At 42.3% G+C, this 23,391-nt stretch overlaps 1 protein-coding gene across 1 annotated transcript in view; it reads right to left on the bottom strand.

The window, feature by feature from the left end:
• The window catches only part of LOC137425504 (cystine/glutamate transporter-like), a 97,858-nt gene that overhangs the window by 18,539 nt on the left and 55,928 nt on the right, over positions 1-23,391 (bottom strand). The window contains exons 8-10 of the mRNA XM_068114008.2: positions 20,934-21,037; positions 15,116-15,212; positions 4,211-4,360 (exon numbers count right to left, since the gene is read on the bottom strand). Coding sequence (XP_067970109.1) covers positions 4,211-4,360; positions 15,116-15,212; positions 20,934-21,037 — 351 coding nt within the window. The remainder of the gene's footprint in view (positions 1-4,210; positions 4,361-15,115; positions 15,213-20,933; positions 21,038-23,391) is intronic.

Here is a 23,391-nt window from a genome sequence, read left to right as displayed (position 1 = left end):
CATTATTATCCACCGACACCCACTCTATCCTGACAAACTGCATCACTGAAATAAAATCCTGGCTTCAAATCAACTTCCTCAAGCTTAACTGTGATAAATCTGAAATAATCATCATTGGCCCAAAAACGCTCACAAAATCCACCCATAACTTTGCCCTCAACATCGACGGTATCCCAGTATCCACCTCCCCTCACATCCGGAATCTTGGCGTCATCTTTGACCAAACCCTTTCCTTCGACAAATACACTAAACAGATCACAAAGTCAGCCTTCTTTCACCTGAAAAACATTGCCCGTCTCCGCTCATCCCTCTCCTCCACGGCTGCAGAAACCCTCATCCACGCCTTCATCACCTCCCGTCTGGACTACTGCAATAGCCTCCTCTATGGTTCACCCTCAAAAATCACCAATAAACTCCAATACATTCAGAACTCCGCTGCCCGTCTACTCACTCATTCCCGGACCCGTGACCACATCACCCCCGTCCTTTACAAGCTTCACTGGCTCCCCATCCCCCAGAGAATCCAGTACAAAATCCTCCTCTTGACATACAAAGCTCTCCATAACCTGGCCCCATCCTACCTGGCTGACCTCCTCTCCAGACACACTCCCACCCGCAACCTCCGCTCTGCTGGTACCAACCTCCTGACCCCCTCCATCCGGACCAAATTCAGATCCTGGGGGGACAGGGCCTTCTCCATCGCTGCTCCCACCCTCTGGAACTCACTACCTCACACCATCAGAGACTCCTCCTCACTCACCACATTCAAAACATCACTAAAGACCCACCTGTTCAACGCTGCATTCAACATTCAACCCACAGCATTTAACCCCTGACTATCTCTTCTCCTTCTCCCTCCTTTTGCTTTAAATATTTCCCTATTGATTCTTGTCTTGTCTTTTTGATTCTTGTCTTATATATATGCCGTATATCGCTGCTGTTTGTTTTCTTGATTCTTGTCTTTTTGCAATTGTTGTTTTCATGTATTGTTATGCATTATGTTTTCCACTCTGTCAAAGCGCCTTTGGGCTTCTGGAAAAGCGCTATACAAAATAAATGAATTATTATTATTATTATTATGTATTATTATTATCATTATCATTGTCATTATTATCATCATTATTATTATCATTATCATTATGTAGCATTATTATTATCATCATTATGTACCATTATTATCATCATTATCATTATGTACCATTATTATTATTATCATTATGTAGTATTATCATTGTCATTATTATTATCATAATCATTATTATTATCATCCTTATGTACCTTTATCATCATCTATATAATAACAGCGTAAGGACTCGACTTTGTTATCCCTTTTACGCCGCACCCAGTGACCCGATGCCCACGGCACAAATGGCTTTACGATCTACGAACCGCGCTCTTTGTTTATCACGTACAGCCATACTCGAAAAATCTGAATTAGCCGACGTTGGGGCCCAAAAGCATCTGATTAACTGCCGATATGACGCCATCTTACGACTCCATCGTATTGGCGTCTGCTGGGCGAAGGCGAAGCAAGCGGTCCGCTGATTGGACAGGCGAAGGCGACAGCAAGCCGTCCACTGAGTGGACAATCCAGGGCATGCATTTGTGCTGGTGTCGGCGATCGTTGTTCATATACGCACTCTTCATTCTCATCTTTCTTCCTAACTCTTACTCGGACAAGCAAATCCCCTATGCCATCCATAATGGTACACTCTATCCATACACCACATCCTCCCTTCCGTGGATGTTCCACGCGCCATCGTATTGGCGTCGGCTGGGTGAAGGCGAAGCAAGCCGTCCGCTGATTGGACAAGCGAAGGCGAAAGCAAGCCGTCCACTGAGTTCACAATCCAGAGCATGCATTTGTGCCGGTGTCGTCGATCGCGGTGTACAACACCACATCCTCCCTTCCGTGGATGTTCCACGGGTTTCGGCTAGTCTGTATAATAATAGCGTAAGGACTCGACTTTGTTATCCCTTTTACGCCACACCCAGTGACCCGATGCCCACGGCACTAATGGATGTACGATCTACGAACCGCGCTCTTTGTTTATCATGTGCAGCCATACTCGAAAAATCTGAATTAGCCGACGTTGGGGCCCAAAAGCATCCGATTAACTGCCGATACGACGCCATCTTACGACGCCATCGTATTGGCGTCTGCTGGGCGAAGGCGAAGCAAGCCGTCTGCTGATTGGACAGTCGAAGGTGACAGCAAGCCATCCACTGAGTGGACAATCCCAGAGTGGTGCTATGCCGATTCCTATTACGAATCCATTCATTTTTCAAAAGTATATCGTAGCGTTGTCATTTAAGTAGATTGCAATAAATACGTTGTTCATATACGCACTCTTCATTCTCATCTTTCTTCCTAACTCTTACTCGGACAAGCAAATCCCCTATGCCATCCATAATGGTACACTCTATCCATACACCACATCCTCCCTTCCGTGGATGTTCCACGGGTTTCGGCTAGTTATCATTATAACCATTTCAATAGTATGTGAATAACAGACATAGTCACGTTCTGTATGGACAAGCAGACAAACAAACGGATTCAAATGGAAAGAGTAATCATCCTATAATGGAGCTACGGCATATGTATGTATATGTATGTATGTATGTGTGTAATGTATGTATGTATGTATGTAATGTATGTATGTGTGTAGCCAAAATGTTTCATAAATTAAAATGACTACATGCCTTTTTGGGAAAACTGAAGGTCGAATTGAATTGTTAATATATATGTGTGAGCACACAATAATTTAATTTTAAACGAATTAAATAATGCAACTATCACAGAACATGGTTATATGAGCGGACTTCAGTAGACGGACACTTCAGCTAGTACAAATAATAATATGACTTCATTGCAAGGAACTTTAATGCAGGTGGAGGGAGGCCATTTGGTCCATCAATCCTCCACAATAGTTGCCAACCTGTGGCTGTTGTCCGTGCAGACGGACAACAACGTTTGTCCGTCCGTGGAGACAATATTTTAGAAATGCAGTGTAAGTTATATATTTTGACTATATATTGTTTCAACAGCTACAAGAATGCATTTCTATGTTAGCAAATACAGGCCGTTCCTTCTCTTATCACACCGTCTTTTAACCTGCATACTTCGAGCAACGCAGTTTCAGATAAAGATTGTAATAACACAACCAAAGCCAAATATTTAACAGATGTTGTAAATAAACACATTTCGACTTTTAGGTAACAAAACAAGACCGATAGTCTAACAACGGCGGTGTAGCCGGGCTTGTTTGATACTTTAGTTGAAGAGGATAGAATGACCTGGGAGGGGATAGCAAATAATGCAAGTATTAAATTTATTTGACTCCAGGCATGGACAGCAGGTTCGTGAATGACTTGGGTAAAAAAAAAAAACGGCAAATGGCAAACGATGAACCAATAAATTCCACATTCCTGTGTCACCTTCAGTCGAACATCAGGCATTGACAGCAGGTTCTCTATATTTTCATTCCAAACAGCATCATCCATCATTCCAATCACAAATTAATACGATGGTATTAATACATCAAAATATAATGTTAAATCACGATTGTATTGAGATATTATCAAACCAGTGAACCGTCATCATCTGTTAACTTCCCGATTTGGGGGCAAGGTCCGTGTCGATCGCATTTCAAAATCATAATTGTATTGAGGAATTTCTGAAACCTACCTTACGACACCCACTGGGACCCCAAAACGTTCCACAGAAGGTTATTATATTTCCTTTTAGTAAAACATGCAACTGTAATTGTTACTAAACACGGCCCCCTGTCATATGACCAGATCCTCAGCTCTGATTGGTGTACGTTTGTGGGGACATACGGACAGACAAACGCTGTTCGAGACGGCATCTCCTATGGGCTAAGCCATTAAAAGAAACTTCAATTTAAAAAAATACCCTACAAATGCTAGTCGGCAACACCTCAGCCTCAATTAAATTGATTATATCACTATTAACACCAAATAGCATTATTAATATAACTTGATTTTATAGCCCAATTTCATTTAAAAAATGGACCATGGTGCTTTAAAAAAAAATTAGGGAACTTGAACCCATAATCTTTGTAATCTTAAATTAAGCAACCGATATTTATAATAGTAATTAATTGACCAAAAACTATCCAAAACACTACCAAAGCATAAAAAAACAAAACACTGATCCTTGCAAACATTTCCTTAAACCGAATCTCACCTTGAATGGTCTCCGCATGTCCGGACGCGTGAAGCGCATGTACACGAGGCCAGAGACGGATAAGCCTATGAACAACCAGCGCACGAAGCTGAAGAAACTGAGCAGGCTGTAGATGTCCCCACAGAAAATCATGAGTATAATGAGAGGACACTGGGCAGAGGTAGTGGGAGGTTGGGAGAGCAGAGGAGAGCAACTGATGATAGTGAGGACATCATTATAACACCCAATGAGTGAAAATTAAAGTTAAAGCTTGAGTCTTTCATCAAAATATATCACACAAATGTTTTATACACTGCCAATTCAAGTTTCAATCCAGGCCAAAATGAAGCAAACCCTGTGAAAATAGCACTTAGTTACAAGTTGGGAACCCCAATCAAGATGGGGTCATTTACACGGAGTAAAACATAAAGAAGATTGTTGTTTAAAGCTGTAGCAAAAATTAACTTGGGAGTGCAACACGGCAATGATGGGCAAAATGGCCCCTTCACGTCCTCGTGTAAGGTTGTATCGGATCGTGCACCCACTTATTGCACCAAGTAGAGTCCTGCATATTGTGGACCCTTTCTTTGTACATTACCTTCCATTCTTCTATACGGAATTTAAATATTTAAATGCAATTGCTTTGATTCGCAACAGAGAATCTCCTTCGAATGAGAAGTGTGGGGGAGGTACAAGCCACATATGATGCTCGATTGCCTAAAGTGTCGTTGTTTCTTGGTTTTACCTCAATTCGATTAACAATTGAAAGCTTTTATTGTGATGTTGACCTTCCATGTATTAAAATAATGTTGTGGAGCAAATTTCAGGGAAATTGGGCCAGATGTTTGGAAGCATACAAGGAACAAACAAGGAAGCATACAAGGAACAAACATGTCATGCAGAGCACGATACTTGCAAAATCCACCCATCTCCAAATTAAAAAGTTGCCATGGACACATCAAATTGTCCATTGCATCAAGATTAAAATTGATGATCTTAATCAAAGCTTAGGTCAATTGGATTGAAATTGATGATTTTTCAGATGAAAATTGATGATTTTAAAAGTTTGACGTAGAGTTGACCTATTGAAATTGACCCCCAAAATAGTAGGTTTTCTAATTCCGTGACTTACAATGCAATTGCTGTTTAATTTTCTGGTTAATTGGATGAAAATTGATGATTTTAGAAGTTTGACCTTGAGTTGACCTTTTGACCTTAAAATAGTCGATTTCCCAATTCAATGAGGCACTATGCAATTGCTGTTTAGTTTTCAAGTCAATCGGATGAAAAATGTCAATTTTAGAAACTCCCCCCTCAAGATGACCTTTGACCTCAAAATCAATAGGCTTCTTCCTTATGACCAACCCTACCATCTGGTGAAGTTTCATGAATATCGGTTTAAAATTATGACAGACAGACAATCAGACAGAAAGAATAACGCACAAGACCAACCAATATACTTGAAAAATCTTCGATTTTACAAACAACAAACAAACAGACTGTAAAAGTGAATTTGTACTCCACTGTAATACTCTACTGTAAAAGTGAATTTGTACTCCACTGTAATACTCTACTGTAAAAGTGAATTTGTATATACTCGTACACCCGCTCCCTACAGGTTCAAAAATGCTATGTACTGTGGGTTCAAACGTGCAGCCACCTCTCACACTTGATTGGGATCATGGAACACCGTTCATTCTAAAGGTACTTACTTTTTCCACATGCAAAATTTACATTTATGTTTATTTAAATTATGCAATGGACTACAAAATGTAAATGTTTCATGATATTTGTTATGTTATATCACCTTTGACCCTCTTATGGTCAAACTGCCAAAATCAAGACTCTCTGCTCACCTTCACTCCTTCATTCCTCTTTTCTCCCGCCTCTGGAACAAACTCCCTCACTCTCTTCAATCCCACTCCACCCTCCAGGTCTTTAAAACAGCTGTTCACCACCATCTCTTATCTTCCCCCATCCAAAACCTTGATCTTTTCTACCCCCGCTAATTTCACCCCAATTCCACTTTTTTGAAATACCAACTTCTGTCCTGGAAGTCCTTGGTGTCCTTGTGTTTTATACTTCTCCCTCCACCCCCCCCCCCCCTTCCCATGCCTCCTCCCCCCAAGCCCTCTCCCTTCCACACATCTCCCTGCTCTCAAATGTTGTGTTTGTGTGCTTCCCCTTCTCTCCCCATCTTGTTTTCCGCTCCCTCTTTTTATATATTTTGTTTGTCTGGTTGATTTGTTTGTGAAGTAAATGTTAGCTCTTTCACGAGCCTCGATTCAGTATACAAAAAAAAAAAAAAAAAAAAAAAAATCTGTCAATATTGTTGAAAGGAAGATCAAATAGCTGTATGTTGAAATATGTTGAAAAAGTCAAAACTTTACATGGGGTGTACTTACTTTTTCACGTGACTATGTATGCATGTATATATTTATATGTATGTAAATATGTATGTGTATTGTGTATGTATATAGGCATGTGTATATATATAGTTATATGTATGTATATGTGTATGTGTACTGTATGTACATATGTGCATATATGTACGCACATATGTGTGTGTGTATATATATTGTTGCGGTTTTGTAAATAAAGGCAACCCCCCCCCCCCCCCCCCTAGCTACAACATGTAGCCTCGCATAGTTAGTTATTTCTTATTAAATGTGAAGTATAGTCTCCTTCCTGGTGTTAGTATGCGTTGAGGCAGGCAGGGTAATGGTAGGCCTCATTGCAGCCTAAAGTGCCTCATCATGGGCTTAGGCCAGGCCTTGCAGGCCCGAGGGAGAAGCTGGGGGGCATGGCCGGTGAGCAGCGAACAGCCAATGGGAGCTGAAGGGAGTGGCCAAGGGTGACCAATAAGGGGCTGTCACGACACGTGACCACAGGCGGCCAATGGAGGCCCGTGGAACGTTCGAGTGGGGTGTCGGGGGGGGGGGGCTATAAAACCCGGCCTGGACCCCCCGCTCGCGCTCTGCCTCTCTGCCTTATGTGCTCTCTGACTCGTGCCAGGCTCCTGCATATAGACTCTCTGCCTCGCTCTCTCTGCCTCGCTGATCCTGAAATACGCTGTTCTTCTTGTCGGGTTCCTGCTACGTGCAGGGCCGGCGCTACCATTAGGCCAACAAGGCAGCCGCCTAGGGCACAGACATCAGAGGGGCGCATTACTGAACTTGTCGCAATAGCTCGAAGACTTCCAAAGTCTATGCTGCCACAAGAAGTAGTTCTCTTCATACTACAACAAAAACTCCTGGATAATGTGCCTAATGTTTCCGTTGCTTTAAGGATCCTTCTCACACTTCCAGTATCAGTGGCAAGTGGTGAACGTAGTTTCTCAAAGCTTAAAGTTATAAAAACTTACATATGCTCTACAATGTTGGAAAAGAGACGAGTTGGCTTGGCAACTATATCAATTGAATATGCCCAGGCATCAGCACTTGATCTGGTTGAATTTGTGACAAAATTTGCAAAGGAAAAGGCACGAAAAGTGAGATGTTGATGTGTCTGAAATTGAAACTTTTATGAGACATTTTTAACTCTGTTTGTCTGTTTTTTTGTTTGTTTCTCTGTCTGAGTGTAAGCGAAATATTGTGGTGACATGACGGGTTGGTTACGCCAAGTATCCTTAAATGGTATATATACTTAAAGGTGTGTGAAGTAAAAGGTTTGAATGTTGTGTTGCCAATGGCTGAGGTATGCATTATACCGAGTGCCCTTTAGTTCAAAATGATTTGTGTGCCAAAATATTTTATTTTGTATTTGCGAAAAATAATCAAAGATTGATTATTTAAAATTTTGATTTTGCATATCTAAAACTTATTGCTCAAACCAAAAACTGTTTTGTTTATCTGTAATTTCCATTCACACACTCATAAAGGGACCACTTTTTTATTTTGCATTGCAAACCACATGGAGTGTCATATTTTTAAAGTGAAAGCCCATTTGCCCAAAAGTGTGGGGGTAACAGGGCCACTGCCATATTAATGGATATTGCACCTTTAATATTGGTGCTGTTGGCATCTCACGGTACTTATTCTTGCAATTTAAAATAAATTTAGCAGTTTCAAGTTTTCTGCTTTTTATTTTTTCGACAAAACATCTTTTTAATAATCGAAGTTGGCAAAAAAAAATTGGGGGGGGGGGGGGGTGGGTGGGAGGGGATGCAAGTAGCTGGCCTTGCCTAGGGCGCAAAATAGTCTGGCGCCGGCCCTGGCTACGTGCACGTCCTTGATCAACGCCCCTGCCGCGAACATCTCCGGCTGTGGTGTCCTGGGTTGGAGCGATCCTTGGGGGTTTCCGTCCAACGAACCCGTCCAGGCAAACTGCACGAAGCGGCCGCGCTTTGTGCGCATTACCCTCTTCCTCCCCTTCCCCGAACGAATCTGAGGGCCCTTGTCTGGGAACCAAGGTGGTAAGGCAGCTAAGATTCTCCGCTTTGTCCCTTTTCTGTGAATACTGTACATTGTAAATAAATCCTGTGGTTTAGTTTCCAACCTGGCCGTCATCATCCTTTCAACATTGGCCTAGCATCACCCGAATTAAAACCGCTCGATCGGGTTCAATAGTGTTAACAGCATGAGTTACGCGACGCACAACCGCTCGGGCATCCAGTACCAGCGTGACTCGTGCGAGGTTCAGTCCCCGTTCTCACAGCTGCATGTGTCGAAGGTACTCGGGTCGTGACCGTTAACCCTTCCACGCGTAGCTGCGGGCTCGGCGGCTGGAATTCCTTAGCAATCCGTCCACCACGAGTGTAGTGTGGTTGGCGGCCTCGTGGACTCGGAGTTCGAGGGGGAGCAGGACTTAACCCCCCCTTAGTACGTCGACGAACCCGAGATCCGCAACAATATATATATATATATATATATATATATATATATGTATATATATATATGTATATGTATATATATATGTATATATATATATATATGTATATGTATATGTATATGTATATATATATATGTATATATATATGTATATATATATATATATATATATATATATATATATATATATATATATATATATATATATATATATATATATACACGTACATCCATACAGTCGTGGCCAAAAATATTTGTGTAAGGTGGGTGAGGAGGAGGTACAGCAATGCAGTGCCTTTGAAAATCGAGAGAAGTGTGGGTGTGGACGTGAGTTTGCGTCAGTGAGAGGATTGCATATCCATCAGAGCCGGACGGGTTGTGTGCGTAAGGTGGGTGAGGAGGAGGTACAGCAACGCAGTGCCTTTGAAAATCGAGAGAAATGTTGGTGTGGACGTGAGTTTGAGTCAGTGAGAGTGTTGCGTATCCATCAGAGCCGGATGGGTTGTGTGCGTAAGGTGGGTGAGGAGGAGGTACAGCAACGCAGTGCCTTTGAAAAGGGGACACGTAAGACGGCCGGGAGAAACAGCCAGGTAGCAAGCCACAGTGTTGTATGTCCTGGGGTTGTACTTCAGCAGGGAAAGGATGTGAGGAGGAGAGTGAAATGGCCAGGTATGGGAGAAAGGGAAGTATGGGAGAGAATGGATGGAGTGATGTGTGGGGCGCTTCATAGGTTGAAAGGAAGGGTGGAAGATAGATTGAGAAAGATGAATGAGATTCTGTTTGAGTATGCATGTGTCACGTTTGGAGTGAAAGAGTGTGTAGAGAGGGGTGAGAAGGAGGCATGTTTGAGCAGGAGGCAGAGGGAGATCCATGAGTTGAGAATGGAGTTGAGGAGTTCAGGTAGATGGAAGACGGCAGTGGAAGGGGAGAGGAATGGGCTTGAGGTGTTGATGAAGCATGTGAGGATGAGGTTGGTGAAGTTGAAGAGAGTGGAAAGGATGAAGAGGCGAAGAAATGAGAGGCAGAGGAAGAGAAAGAGGTTCTTTGAGAAGCCTTTTCAGTTTATGAAGGATCTGTTGGAGCCATCTCGATTTAGTGTATTGAAGGTACCAGAGGAAGAGTTGGAAGGTCACCTGCATGTCACGTATGCAGACACAATGAGGAACGAAGTGGTGGAGGACATCGAAGAATTGGTGAGACCGACAGAGCCAGGTGTTCCATTTGATTTGTCAGAGCCAAAGATGTCTGAGATTGAGGCAGTCTTGAGGAAGGCACGGGCGGCATCGGCTCCAGGACCATGTGGAGTGCCATACAAGGTGTTTAAGAGTTGTGAAGGCATCAGGCAGTATCTGTGGAAGGCTCTGAAGGTGGTATGGAGGCAAGGAGTGGTGCCCAGTCGATGGACTCGGCGGAAGGAGTTTATATTCCAAAGCAGGAGGAGGCTGTGACACTGGAGCAGTTTAGACCAATATCATTGCTCGATGTAGATGGGAAGATATTGATGAGTGTATTTGTGGCACGGCTCTCAGGCTTCATCAGAGGGAATGGTTTTGTGGATGGTTCTGTGCAGAAGGCAGGAATGCCAGGATCACCAGGATGCATTGAACACTCGGCAATGGTCTGGCAAGTGTTACAGGAGGCAAAGAGGCAAAGGAAGGATGTGGTGGTGGTATGGCTGGATTTGGAGAATGCATATGGGTCAGTGCCGCATGCCTTGATCAGGTATGCCATGGATTTATTTTGGGTGCCACGGAGATTTAGGGATTTTTTGATGGCATATTATGATCAGTTTTGGATGCGGTTTGCGACACAGTCCGATGTAACAGAGTGGCAGAAGTTGGAAGTGGGGATCCCGATGGGATGTACCATCTCCCCGATTTTTTGTGCTGGTTATGGAGTTGTTGATACGTGCAGTGAGTGGACATGGTAAAGAAGTGGAGCTAGCCCCTGGTCAGAGGTTGCCGGCAATGTTTGCATTCATGGATGACCTGATAGTTGCCCAACAGTCCGCTGATGCAGCAGTAGAGGTACTGGGATGACTGGAAAGGTTGATGCGGTGGGAAAGAATGGGATTTAAAGCAAGAAAGTCGAGGAGTGTGGTAGTGAGACGAGGAGTGGTGGATAATATGCACAGGTTTGAGCTGGGAGGGGAGGTGGTTCCATCATTGGTGGAGGCCCCTGTGAAGAGTTTGGGAAGATGGTATACAGTGGAGTTGAATGATGTGGGAAGAGTGGAGGAGATCAGAAACAAGCTTTTGAGAGGTTTGAAGAGGAATGATGGATGTGCTTTGCCAGGTAAGTTGAAGGTATGGTGTTTGAAGTTTGGATTGATGCCACGAGTATTGTGGCCATTGATGATGTATGATATTGTGATTGGGCATGTAGAGAGGATGGAGGTTGTGGAGCGGGTTTGTGGTGAGCGGGTTTGTGAGGAGGTGGTTGGGAGTGCCACACTGTTTGACGAACATTGCCTTTTATGGTCAGGGTGGAAAACTCCAGTTTCCCTTGACATCATTAACCGAGGAGTTTAAGGTGGTGAGGGTGCGGGAGTTCATGAAGTTGCGGGATTCAAGTGATGCAGTGGTAAAGAATGATCTCCCAGAGAAGAAGGGAAGTCAGAAGTGGATTGCAAGAGCAGAGGTGGACGAGATGGAGGAGCGGTTGCAACAGGAGGAGATCATGGGGATGGTAGAGCACGGGAAGCATGGCTTGGGGTGGATGAAGCATGAGCGATGGGGAAAGGCATGTATGAAAGAGAGGAGGAAGATGGTTGAGAGGAAGGTGAGAAGAAAGGAAGAGGAGGGCAGATATGTGAAAGCAGTCAGTCAGGCACAGCAAGGTGCTTGGACTAGGTGGGAAGGTGTGCGGGTGAGGATATTGAAGTGGCAAGAGATTTGGAGGATGGAGCCAATATTGTTGAATATCCTGTTGCGGGCAATGTATGATGTGCTTCCATCACCAGTAAACTTGAGATTGTGGGGGTTGTTGCAGGAGGAGAGAGGTTATTTGTGTGGAGGTGTGGGAATGGTGCAGCATGCACTGAGTGCATGTGCAGTAGCATTGGCAGCAGGACAATACAGGTGGTGACATGATCAGGTGCTGGCAGTGGTGGTGCAGATGGTGCCACAAGAGGTGCTGAGGTCGAGAGAGAGAAGAGTGGAGAAGGAGACTGATGAGGGAGAGGTGTTGTTTGTCAAAGAGGGCCAAGTGGTAAGAGGTGGAAAGAGGAGGGAGTGGAAAGCAAGAGGGCTGTCAGATGCTTGTGATTGGCAGGTTGTGGCAGACCTAAAGCCACAATTGGTATTCCCAGAGGAGATCTGTGGGACAAGGTTGCGGCCTGACATTGTCATTTGGTCAGGTGCAACAAGACAGGTCATCTTAGGGGAATTGTCTGTACCTTGGGGAGAGAACATGGAGGAGGTGCACGAGAGGAAGAGAGGAAAGTACAGTGAGCTGGAGGCAGAGTGCCGGGAGAAGGGTTGGCGAGTTTCTTGTCAGCCATTTGAGGTGGGGTGTCAAGGGTATATTGGCAATTCCTTTTCTGCATTTCTTGCTCGGCTTGGAGTGTGTGGGACAGAAAGAAGGAGGATGTGTGACAAGGTGGCCCAGGTTGCCTTGACAGGCTCATTTTAGCTATGGAGGAAGTTTATGGAGGCACGTTGAACGGTGTAGGTTGGTTGTGTGTGTTTTTTTGTTGTTGTTGTTGTTGTTACTATTATTATTTCTTATTTTGTGTATGTGAGTGAGTGAGTGGGTGAGGGTGTGTGTTTTTGCATGAATGAATTTTTGCATGAGTGTGTGTTTTTGTATGTTGAGTGGTGTATGTTGTAAGGGTAGGTGGTTGGTTGGTGTTGTGTGTGTATGTGTGTGTATGAATGATCTGTGTGTTTTGTTGGTGAGTGGTGAAGGGTATAAAGGTGGCTGTTTGAGTGTTCCACCATGTTTGTTTGGTGCTGTGGATTCTGGATGTGGAGGTGTTGTTGTTGTAGTCTGCGTTCGCACTGGCTGGGGGTGGGGGTATGTGCGCATCCAGGTGTAGTTGCTGCGTGTGGATGTGTATGTGCCCCTGCTGGCCCACCTTAGCTGACCGTATCGAGGCTGAAGGGCCGAAACGGGATGATGCTGAGGACCTCGATTGAGGACCCGGTCAGTGCGGCACACTTGTGACCAGGTGTGTTTTGAACTTATATATATATATATATATATATATATATTATATATATATATATATATATATATATATATATATATATATATATAATATACACGTACATACATACAGTCGTGGCCAAAAATATTTGCACCCTTGCACTTTTTTGAAATAACGCACAATTTTCTCAAAAATAAGTTGAAATTGACAAAAGTATTTGGTCTCCACAATTCTTTATTTCAGAGTTAATATTACAGAACCTTTGTTTTTGATTCAGAACTTAATATATCCTTTTAAATCAGAAAATAAAAAGAAATGGCATTGACAAAATTATTGACATCCGAGACTTAATATTTGGTAGCGCAGCCTTTGGACAAAATAACTGCAGTAAAGCACTTCCTATAGCCATGAATGAGCTTCCTACAACTCTCTACTGGCAGATTGGCCCATTCTTCTTGTGCAAACTGCTCCAGTTCTCCCAGATTTGAAGGGTGTCTTCTCCCAAATGCTGTTTTCAGATCTCCCCACAGGTGTTTAATGGGATTTAGATCTGTACTCATTGCTGGTCACTTCACAACAGTCCAGCGTTTTGTCTTGAACCATTCCTGGGTGCTTTTTAAAGTGTGTTTGGGGTCATTGTCCTGCTGCAAGACCCATGACCTTCGACGGAGACCCAGCTTTCTGACACTGGGTTGAACATTGCACTCCAAAATGCCTTGGTAATCTTCTGATTTCATGATGCCATGCACACATTCAAGGCACACAGTGTGGCAGCCAGAGGCAGCACAGCAACCCCATAAAATCACTAAACCTCCTCCATCTTTGACTGTAGGGAAGGCGTTCTTTTCTTTGAAGGCTTCATTTTGTTTTCTGTAAACATAGAGATGATGTGCTTTACCAAAAAGTTATAAATGGTCTCATCTGTCCACAGGACATTCCCCCATAAGGATTTTGGCTTGTTCAGGTGTGTTTTGGCAAACTCCAGTCAGGCTTTCTCAGCACTGGGGTCCTCCTGGATCTCCTACCATAGAACCTCCTTTCATTGAGTTGGCGATGGATGGTGCGAGTTGAAACTGTCATACCTTGTGTCTGAAGGTCAGCTTGAATCTGTTTTGCAGTTGATGGAGGTGCTTTCCCCACCATTCGAACAATCCTTCGCTGCAATCTTCGATCAAGTTTTTTCTCTTGCGGCCACGTCCAGGGAAGTTTGCTGCAGTGCCATGGGCCTTACATGTCCTGATAACATTGCGTACGGTGGACACAGGAATATCAAAGTCTCTGGAGATGGACTTGTAGCCTTGCGATGGTCCGTGCTCGGCTACAATCTTGTGTCTGACTTCCTCAGACAATTATCTGGTTTTCTCTCTTTTCTCCATGCTCATTGCGGTACACACAGTGACACAAAACAGCAGAATGACTCCTTTTCTCTATTCAAACTGGTTGAATGAGTGATTTGTATATTGCAGGCACCTGCAACTCACCACAGGTGAGTTCAATTCCAAAGTAAAGGAGAATCAACTGCTTGAAATCTAATTATTTCTAACTTCTAAAAGGTGCCGATAATATTGTCTGGGACATTTTATGATTTCTGTGTGGAATAAGCTATAAAGATTTCGTAATTTTTTCAGTATTTTTTGTTTTGTTTCACTGCAAACTAAAGAAATACATATGTGGATACCAAAATATATTTTTAATTTCAACAATTTTCTTGAAGAAATGGTGCATTATTTGAAAAAAAGTGCAAGGGTGCCAATATTTTTGGCCACGACATATATATATATATATATATATATATATATATATATATATATATATATATATATATATATATATATATATATATATATATATATATATCCCCTACAATGTACAGATGTGCATTATGACAGTTCATGCCAGCTCCCAAAATATGGAGGCCTATTTCATGGTAATTTGACTTTTGCTTACCATGACAATGACAGCAGGCAATGGTGTGTGCTTTGTCACATGAATCATCGAGAGTATTTCGGGTAGGTGGCGATCTCGTGAAGCAACGAAGAACACCCTGCATAACAAAAAGTCAAAGTTTGTCGATATATGTCAAAGTATGGCATTGTTTAGCTGTACTGTACATACAAATAATTCCGAAGCGTCACATTACAACCTTTCTGCTTTGTATAACCAATGGATGATATTCTACAGTGGTTGTCGAACCATTGTTATCAAGCTTTTTTTTTTGGCATTTCTTTAGCTGATAAAGCTCCAGGAAATTATTGTGATAAATACCTGGATCAATGAATTCAATGAAATGAGGAATTCAATTCAATTGAGTCAGAAAGAAGACAAAACTAGGTTTTCTCTAAAATAGTTCATCCACAGCACCAACAATTTTGATTCCAAAACATTGAAGTTTTAAACATTAATGTACCTTCTTTGCAATGTTTTATGCAGACCTGAGGTTACTAACAATATGATCTCTTTCTCCTTCATACAGTGTGGGAAAAGCAAGAGGAAGTTCAGTTTTATATTTATATATTTTCTGTAAGTTCAAAAGTTCAATAAATTTATCGGAAAACAAGGTAATCTGACCCAAAATGCCGACAAATCAAGTTATAGTTTCAAGTGTGATTACAAGCAAAGGAAAACCATGGCCGATGAAGGTACCTGCATCACATCTGAAACCAAAAGATATGCAGACCTTGTATCGTCCACATATGGTAGGAGGGAACAGTAGTGACAACATCTCACAGTTGTAAGTGGCATCACCTATATAATTATGTTAATTCAGCCTGATTTATATCACATGCCTCTTACTACTACCTTAAAGGCTGGGTCGCTTGATAATTTGGGCTAGGCCACAGATCCAACATATATTCAATATAAATATAGCCCTAAACCAATGATTGTTCCATCATACATGGTGACATGGGAAATAATTGTTTTATTTTGCAGCTTCCATAGTAGTAAATCATGATTTTCTGTTCAAGATTATGTACTTGATCAAATATTCATTTACATTTTATGACACTATATACAGTCACGTGAAAAAGTATGTACACCCGATGTAAAGTTTTGACTTTTTCAACATATTTCAACATACAGCTATTTGATCTTCATTTCAACAATATTGATAGATAAAGGTGATATAATACAACAAATATCATGAAACATTTCCATTTTGTAGTCCATTGTATAATTTAAATAAACATAAATGCAAATTTCGCATGTGGAAAAAGTAAGTACACCCCTACATTTATCACTACTTCAAATACCTAAAGTTAGAATCAGGTGCACCAGCTCAGGTGCAAATGATTCAAACATCGTTGGAGAGGATCTTGGAGAAACCTGTCTTATTTAAACCTCAGACATTTAGTTTGGTTTGCTCTTTGTTGTTGAAGTGTGCGGCGTCACCATGCCTACATCAAAAGAGCTCCCTGAGGCCTTCAGAAAGAAGGTTATAGATGCCTACGAGTCTGGGGAGGGATTTAAAAAGATCTCCAAACAAATTGAAATCAATCATTCGACTGTCCGGAAGATCATCTACAAGTGGAGAAGATTCCAAAAAAACTGCCAACTTGTTCAGGCCAGGCCGCCCCAGCAGATTCAGCCCGAGAGCAGACCGCAAGATGCTGAAAGAAGTCTCTAAGAACCCCAGAACGTCATCACGGGACCTACAGGTAGCTCTTGCCACTGTTGATGTCAAAGTGCACGAGTCTACCATTAGAAAGAGGCTGCACAAATTTGATCTACATGGGAGGTGTGCCAGCAGGAAACCTTTGCTGTCCAGAAAGAACGTCAGGGCAACACTAAAGTTTGCCAATGAACACCTCGGCAAAGACCAACACTTCTGGAACAATGTGCTCTGGACAGATGATTCAAAAGTAGAGCTATTTGGCCACAGTACCAGAAGACATGTTTGGCGAAAACCAAAGACAGCATTTGACCACAAGAACCTGATACCAACTGTAAAGCATGGTGGTGGAAATATTATAGTTTGGGGCAGCTTTGCTGCATCAGGGCCTGGGCAGCTCACCATCATAGAATCCACTATGAATTCTTCATTGTACCAGAGGGTGCTTGAGGATAATGTGAGGCCATCTGTCGGAAAGTTGAAGCTCAACCGAAGGTGGACCTTGCAACATGACAATGACCCTAAACATATCAGTAAATCCACCAAGGAATGGCTGAAAAGAAAGAAATGGAGGGTTCTGGAATGGCCAAGTCAAAGCCCGGATCTATATCCCATCGAGATGTTGTGGGGGGATTTGAAACGAACTGTGCATGCAAGAAACCCCTCAAACATCGCACAGCTGAAAGAATTCTGCATGGAGGAGTGGGCAAAAATTTCTCCCAGTCGATGTCAGAGACTGGTAGACAGTTATAAGAAACACCTACTTGAGGTTGTTTCTGCCAAAGGGGGCAATACCACCTATTGGAGCCAAGGGTGTACTTACTTTTTCCACATGTGAAATTTGCATTTATGTTTATTTAAATGATACAATGGACTACAAAATGTAAATGTTTCATGATATTTGTTATATTATATCACCTTTATCTATCAATATTGTTGAAATGAAGATCAAATAGCTGTATGTTGAAATATGTTGAAAAAGTCAAAACTTTACATGGGGTGTACTTACTTTTTCACGTTACTGTAGATCTGAACATATAATTTTTCAATAAGAAGGCCATTACATAGGCCTACCAGCTTTTGGCTAAAAATTTAGTCTCGGATGAATGACTATAAGTATTTGAATCATATGATTTGCATTAGGCATTTGCTAAACATGGTATTATAATAACTAGTGTGACTCGGCGTGCTCTGCGCGCCTCACCACACGTCGTTTCAGAGGGATAGGCGCATCTTTGACCGGGTCTTCAAGGTGTTTTGGGTTTTTTGGGTCTTCGGTGTCTTCAGGGGATTTTGGGTCTTAAGAGTCTTTTGGTTCATCTGGGTGTTTTGAGTCTTCGGGGTCTTCGGGGACATTTAGGTCTTCAGGGTATTTTTGAGCCTCAGGGCCTTCAAGGGTATTTTGGATCTTTGGGGTGTTTTGGGTCTTCGTTGTCTTCAGGGGCTTTTGGGTCTTAAGAGTCTTTTGTTTCCTCTGGGTCTTTAAGAGTCTTTGGGGTATTTTGGTTCTTCGGGGGTATTTCAGGGTATTTTGGGTCTAAATGGTCTTTAAGGGTCTTTGGGGTCTTTGGGGTTTTTGGGGTCTTCAGGGTGTTTTGGGTGTTTGGCGTCTTTTGGGTCTTTGGTGTCTTCAGTGGATTTTGGTTCTTCAGGGTCTTTTGGTTCATCTGGGTCTTTTGAGTCTTCGTGGTCTTTTGGGTCTTCAGGGACATTTGGGTCTTCAGGGTATTTTTGAGCCTCAGGGCCTTCAAGGTTATTTTGTGTCTTTGGGGTGTTTTGGTGTCTTCGTGGTCTTCGGGGTCTACAGGGTCTTTGAGGGTATTTGTAGTCTTCAGGGTGTTTTGGGTCTTCGGGGTGTTTTGGGTCTTCAGGGTGTTTTGGGTCTTCGGGGTGTTTTGGGGCTTCGGGATGTTTTGGGTCTTCAAGGTGTGTTGGGTTTTCAGGGTGTTTTGGGTCTTTGGGGTATTTTGGGTCTTCATGGTCATTTGGGTCTTTGGGGTGTTTTGGGTTTTCGGGGTGTTTTGGGTCTTCGGGGGTGTTTTGGGTCTTCAGGGTCTTTTGGGTATTTTAGGTCTTTGGGGCCATTTGGGTTTTGAGGGTCTTTTTGAGAGTCTGGGCCTTCAAGAGTATTTTGGGTCTTCGGCGTCTTAAAGGGTTTTTTGGGTCCTCAGGGGTCTTGGTGGTCTTATGGGTTTTGGGGTAATTAAGGGGTCATCAAAGGTCTGAGGGGTCTCATCAGTCTAAACGTAATTAATAGGGTTAATTAAGAGGGTGTTAATTATATTTGAAGGATAAGAAGACGTTTGCGTCGCATATAAACAAACATACACACCGACATAACCAGATACGTTTGCTTTATTATTGTAATGAATATGATATGATATGAATAAGGCTTACGATGTAGTGTCATCCCTTGAACACGATCAATGGACTCCCCAATATTCGCTGTGTTCACGGTTTGAATTACGCTGAGGTAATGTGGAGGTGTTTCGTGGACATGAATAAGGCTTACGATATGGTGTCAGTGTACCCAAAGGTAAATGTGAAGTGTACCCAGAGGTAAATGTCAAGTGTACCCAGAGGTAAATGTCAAGTGTACCCAGAGGTAAATGTCAAGTGTACCCAGAGGTAAAATGTCAAGTGTACCCAGAGGTAAAATGTCAAGTGTACCCAGAGGTAAAATGTCAAGTGTACCCCAAAGTGATGTGATCGGAGTCGGCAAGCACGATATGTTCCTGGGTGTCATGAGTTATCCACCGATTGCGTTTCACGTCACAACCAGTAAGGTCGAAAGAAAAAGAAACGTATCCAGAGGTGTGGGAAAATAACGTTGGGCGGGAGACCAAACCTGAAAATGCTGAAGACCAAAGCTGAAATTGGAAAAAACAATATAGCCTATTTTACTCCAGGAGGTCCTAGGATTACCCACCCAAAATTTCGTTGCGATCGGTTCAGCCGTTTTTGCGGTACCTGGGAACGGACGGACATTTGGTGAATTATCGTAAGATTACCTACAGCGTCCATGGCATATGGTGGAACTTGGACATTTGTGAGAAAATATATATAAGGAGAAGTCGGTGTAATCTTGTGCTGGCAGGATGACCTGAAGGTACGCACATTCGCCTCTAAACTGCCTAGCCTAGGTTCGAATCCCAACCGAGCTATAAACGGTCATATCGGTGTTTCACAGGCAGAGTGATTCATCAAGGTGTGTACCGTCCCACGGATGGACGTTAAACTGGGTGTCATGTCTGCCGGTTTTAGTTGGTGGAGTTTATAGGTCCCAAGGTGTTCTTCACGAAGAGCAAGCGACTTGGCCAAATTTCAAATTCCTGCCTTACCCCACAGAGGGCACTGAATCAGTGGCACAGCTGTGGCTTTAGTCAATGATGCCACCCAACAGCCTTGTGTTACATACGAACGAAGAAGGTGTACTCTGAGGAAGAGGACCTTTGGACTAGAAGACAATTATTGGTAAATCAACAATGTCGGTGAGATTTGATTCTCGGATCACAGCGACTTTGGAAATGCAAATGCGTGTCTTTGCTGGTACTTGCCCTTCACCGCAATTGTTTATTAATTCTTTAAAAAAATATGGGCCACTCAATGTGGTACAGCCTGGTGTTGGCTAAGAGGTTAGGGTCTTCGGGGTCTTTGGGGGCCTTCAGGGTATTTAAGGGTATTTGTAGTCTTCAGGGTGTTTTGAGTCTTTAGGGTGTTTTGGGTCTTTGGGGTATTTTGGGTCTTCAGGGTGTGTTGGGTCTTCAGGGTGTTTTGGGATCTTGGGTCTTTTGGGTCTTGGGATCCTAGGATCCTGGGTTCGAATCCCGGATTAACGCCAGGGGGGTTGATCCTTCAGCCTGTCATCCTTCAGCCTGTCACCAGTTCACTGGTAATTCCCTGTGTGTCGCAAGAGGCGACTAACAGGGTTGGCGGCAGGAAGGGCATCCGGCCATAAAACATTGCTTCAAAAAGGGGACCACGGTGCCCGAAAAAGGCCAACCCCTGGTCTGCGGGAAAAATGGCCTCTAAAGGTGGTTCTTCTTCTGGTTCCACTCAATGTGTTGACACCATGTATTTTTGGTAATCACCACGACCGGTGACACTTTGTTTATACTGTTGAGAAAAAGTTTTCTTTTTCATTATTACTCATACCTTGACACAGCAAAAAGTCCCCCATTCAACGAGCCAAAGCAGGATAGTGCAACGAATATTGGAATGGTGATGGAGAATTTTCCCAGCAACCTCTCCGCAAAGGTCTACAACAGAAAAGAAGATGGAAAACACAAAAAAGTGAAAGCCCAAAAAATACCCCGATATTTTGTCAAAATAACAGATTGTGACTGATGGAGATTATATCCATTTGAACTTCAGATGCTGAAACATTACGAAACAAATAATGAATGAAATTTCAAAGCATTGATTTGTACAAGTCCATTTCGATTACGTAGTGTTGTTCCTTCCTCAATGTTAAAATCAGACAACAACACGTTATAGGCTATGAGCCAAGGGGGTTGGTCGGTACCATACAGATGGAGTAAGGCTCATTGTGATTTTTAGCAAGATATATGTCCCTAGATATGAAAAAAAGTGATAGCAGTGTATAACTCTCGGCCATCTCTGTGTTATCACCCGAAATATTATTATACGCCCGCTTCGCTTCGCCAAAAAATGTGATATTTGCTAAAATTGGAATAAATATGTTTTTAAGGACCACAGAGTGCCAATAATTTGCATACTGGATGCCAACTAATATAGTAATAGAAATAGAGAACATTTGTGGGGGTTATTTATCAAAATTTTGATATAATGACAAAAAATATGTTAAATTTAGTGAAAAAGTGGTCGAAATCGCTTCGAGTTCAGAATTCACATTGTACATTTTTGTCAATATTTCAAAAATGAAAACTCCCAGAGTAACATTTGACCCCTCAAAATCTTCGCAAGGAACCACTGCATTGGAATATATCATTACTTTGTAATATGGTGGTTGTTTGGGGCACATATTTTGGCAAAGTTCAAAATATGTTCAACCATACCCCCTAACCGTTCAACCAACCGTTCAACCATATTGACTGAAGGTTCCTTGCGAAGATTTTGAGGGGTCAAATGTTACTCTGGGAGTTTTCATTTTTGAAATATTGACAAAAATGTACAATGTGAATTCTGAACTCGAAGCGATTTCGACCACTTTTTCACTAAATTTAACATATTTTTTGTCATTATATCAATATTTTGATAAATAACCCCCACAAATGTTCTCTATTTCTATTACTATATTAGTTGGCATCCAGTATGCAAATTATTGGCACTCTGTGGTCCTTAAAAACATATTTATTCCAATTTTAGCAAATATCACATTTTTTGGCGAAGCGAAGCGGGCGTATAATAATATTTCGGGTGATAACACAGAGATAGTCCTTGAGCCAGACCAAAAGTAATGCTCCGGCGGGGGGAGTAATTCTCATTATGATTTTCCATTAGACCAATGTCTCAAGTGTCAGAAAAGGTGTGATGGACATCTGAGAACGGTAGCTTAGTGCCCGGATGGACGCCATCTTTGAAACCACCCAGCTCGAAAATGCCCATTTGGTGGGGTACATTGTTGCACGTGTATCTGGACTTCTATACTAGCTATCGATGTGCGGTTGACGACTAAATATACGTCCGATGTGTACCGTCTAAATAAAAAATAATATGAAGCATTTTGTTTTAGATTAATTATTATAAAAATCAATTATCGAAAAAAAATCATATATTTTTCAATATTTTATTATTAGACTTGTACTTTTTTTAGTGAAACAACACTGGTATGATTTTCCAAATTATGCATTGTGCTACACCGTTTATCTGTCTATAAAAATAACTCAAAAACTAAAACATATCATCCACCACGAGTTTACAACAAATAAATGTAAAGAGGCATAAAATGACTTAGGCCGCCGCTGGCATTATCTATTCTGACGATAACGCAAGTTAGGAATGTCGTACGGAGAGGATTTTAACACCATACGATATCTAATAAGCAGGCGGAAATTGTTACATAGGAAATCTGCACTTTGGTGGCCATCTTGGATTTCAAAATGGCCGCCAATTATATTAATTATTCATTACTAGAGTTTGGAAAGACGTATGGAGCTGATTTTAACACCATACGATGTATATTCCTAATAAGCAAGCGGAGGTATCATTGAACATGTCATGTTTTAGTCAAATAACACTGGTATGATCTTCCAAATTATACATTTTGCTAAACCGTTTATCTGTCTATAAAGATTTTCAGGCAATTTGGCCTGCATTATAATAGAGAACAACATATGCTATACAATATACAGTGCACACAAAGTTAATCATCAGAGTCGCCATCAGAGTCATTGGCATCCTGAGCCACGATAGCATCATCCTGCACCATGTTGGAGCATCCCTGCAGCTTACACACAACAGTGCACTTCAACCCATTCAGTATGCAGGAGCAATCTGACGGTCGACACGTCCTTCTGCATGTGCATGAGATGAGATTCAAGACGACATCTGGAGCTGGTAGACCCGCCATCCATCGGATTGTGAGCGAACCGCCATCATCGAGTTCCCAACCATGTCCTGCTGATGGTGT

Source organism: Myxine glutinosa, chromosome 4 (genome assembly GCF_964187855.1).
Source record: "Myxine glutinosa chromosome 4, kmMyxGlut1.1, whole genome shotgun sequence".
Lineage (NCBI taxonomy): Eukaryota > Metazoa > Chordata > Myxini > Myxiniformes > Myxinidae > Myxine > Myxine glutinosa.
This window is presented reverse-complemented; position numbering and strand designations above follow the sequence as displayed.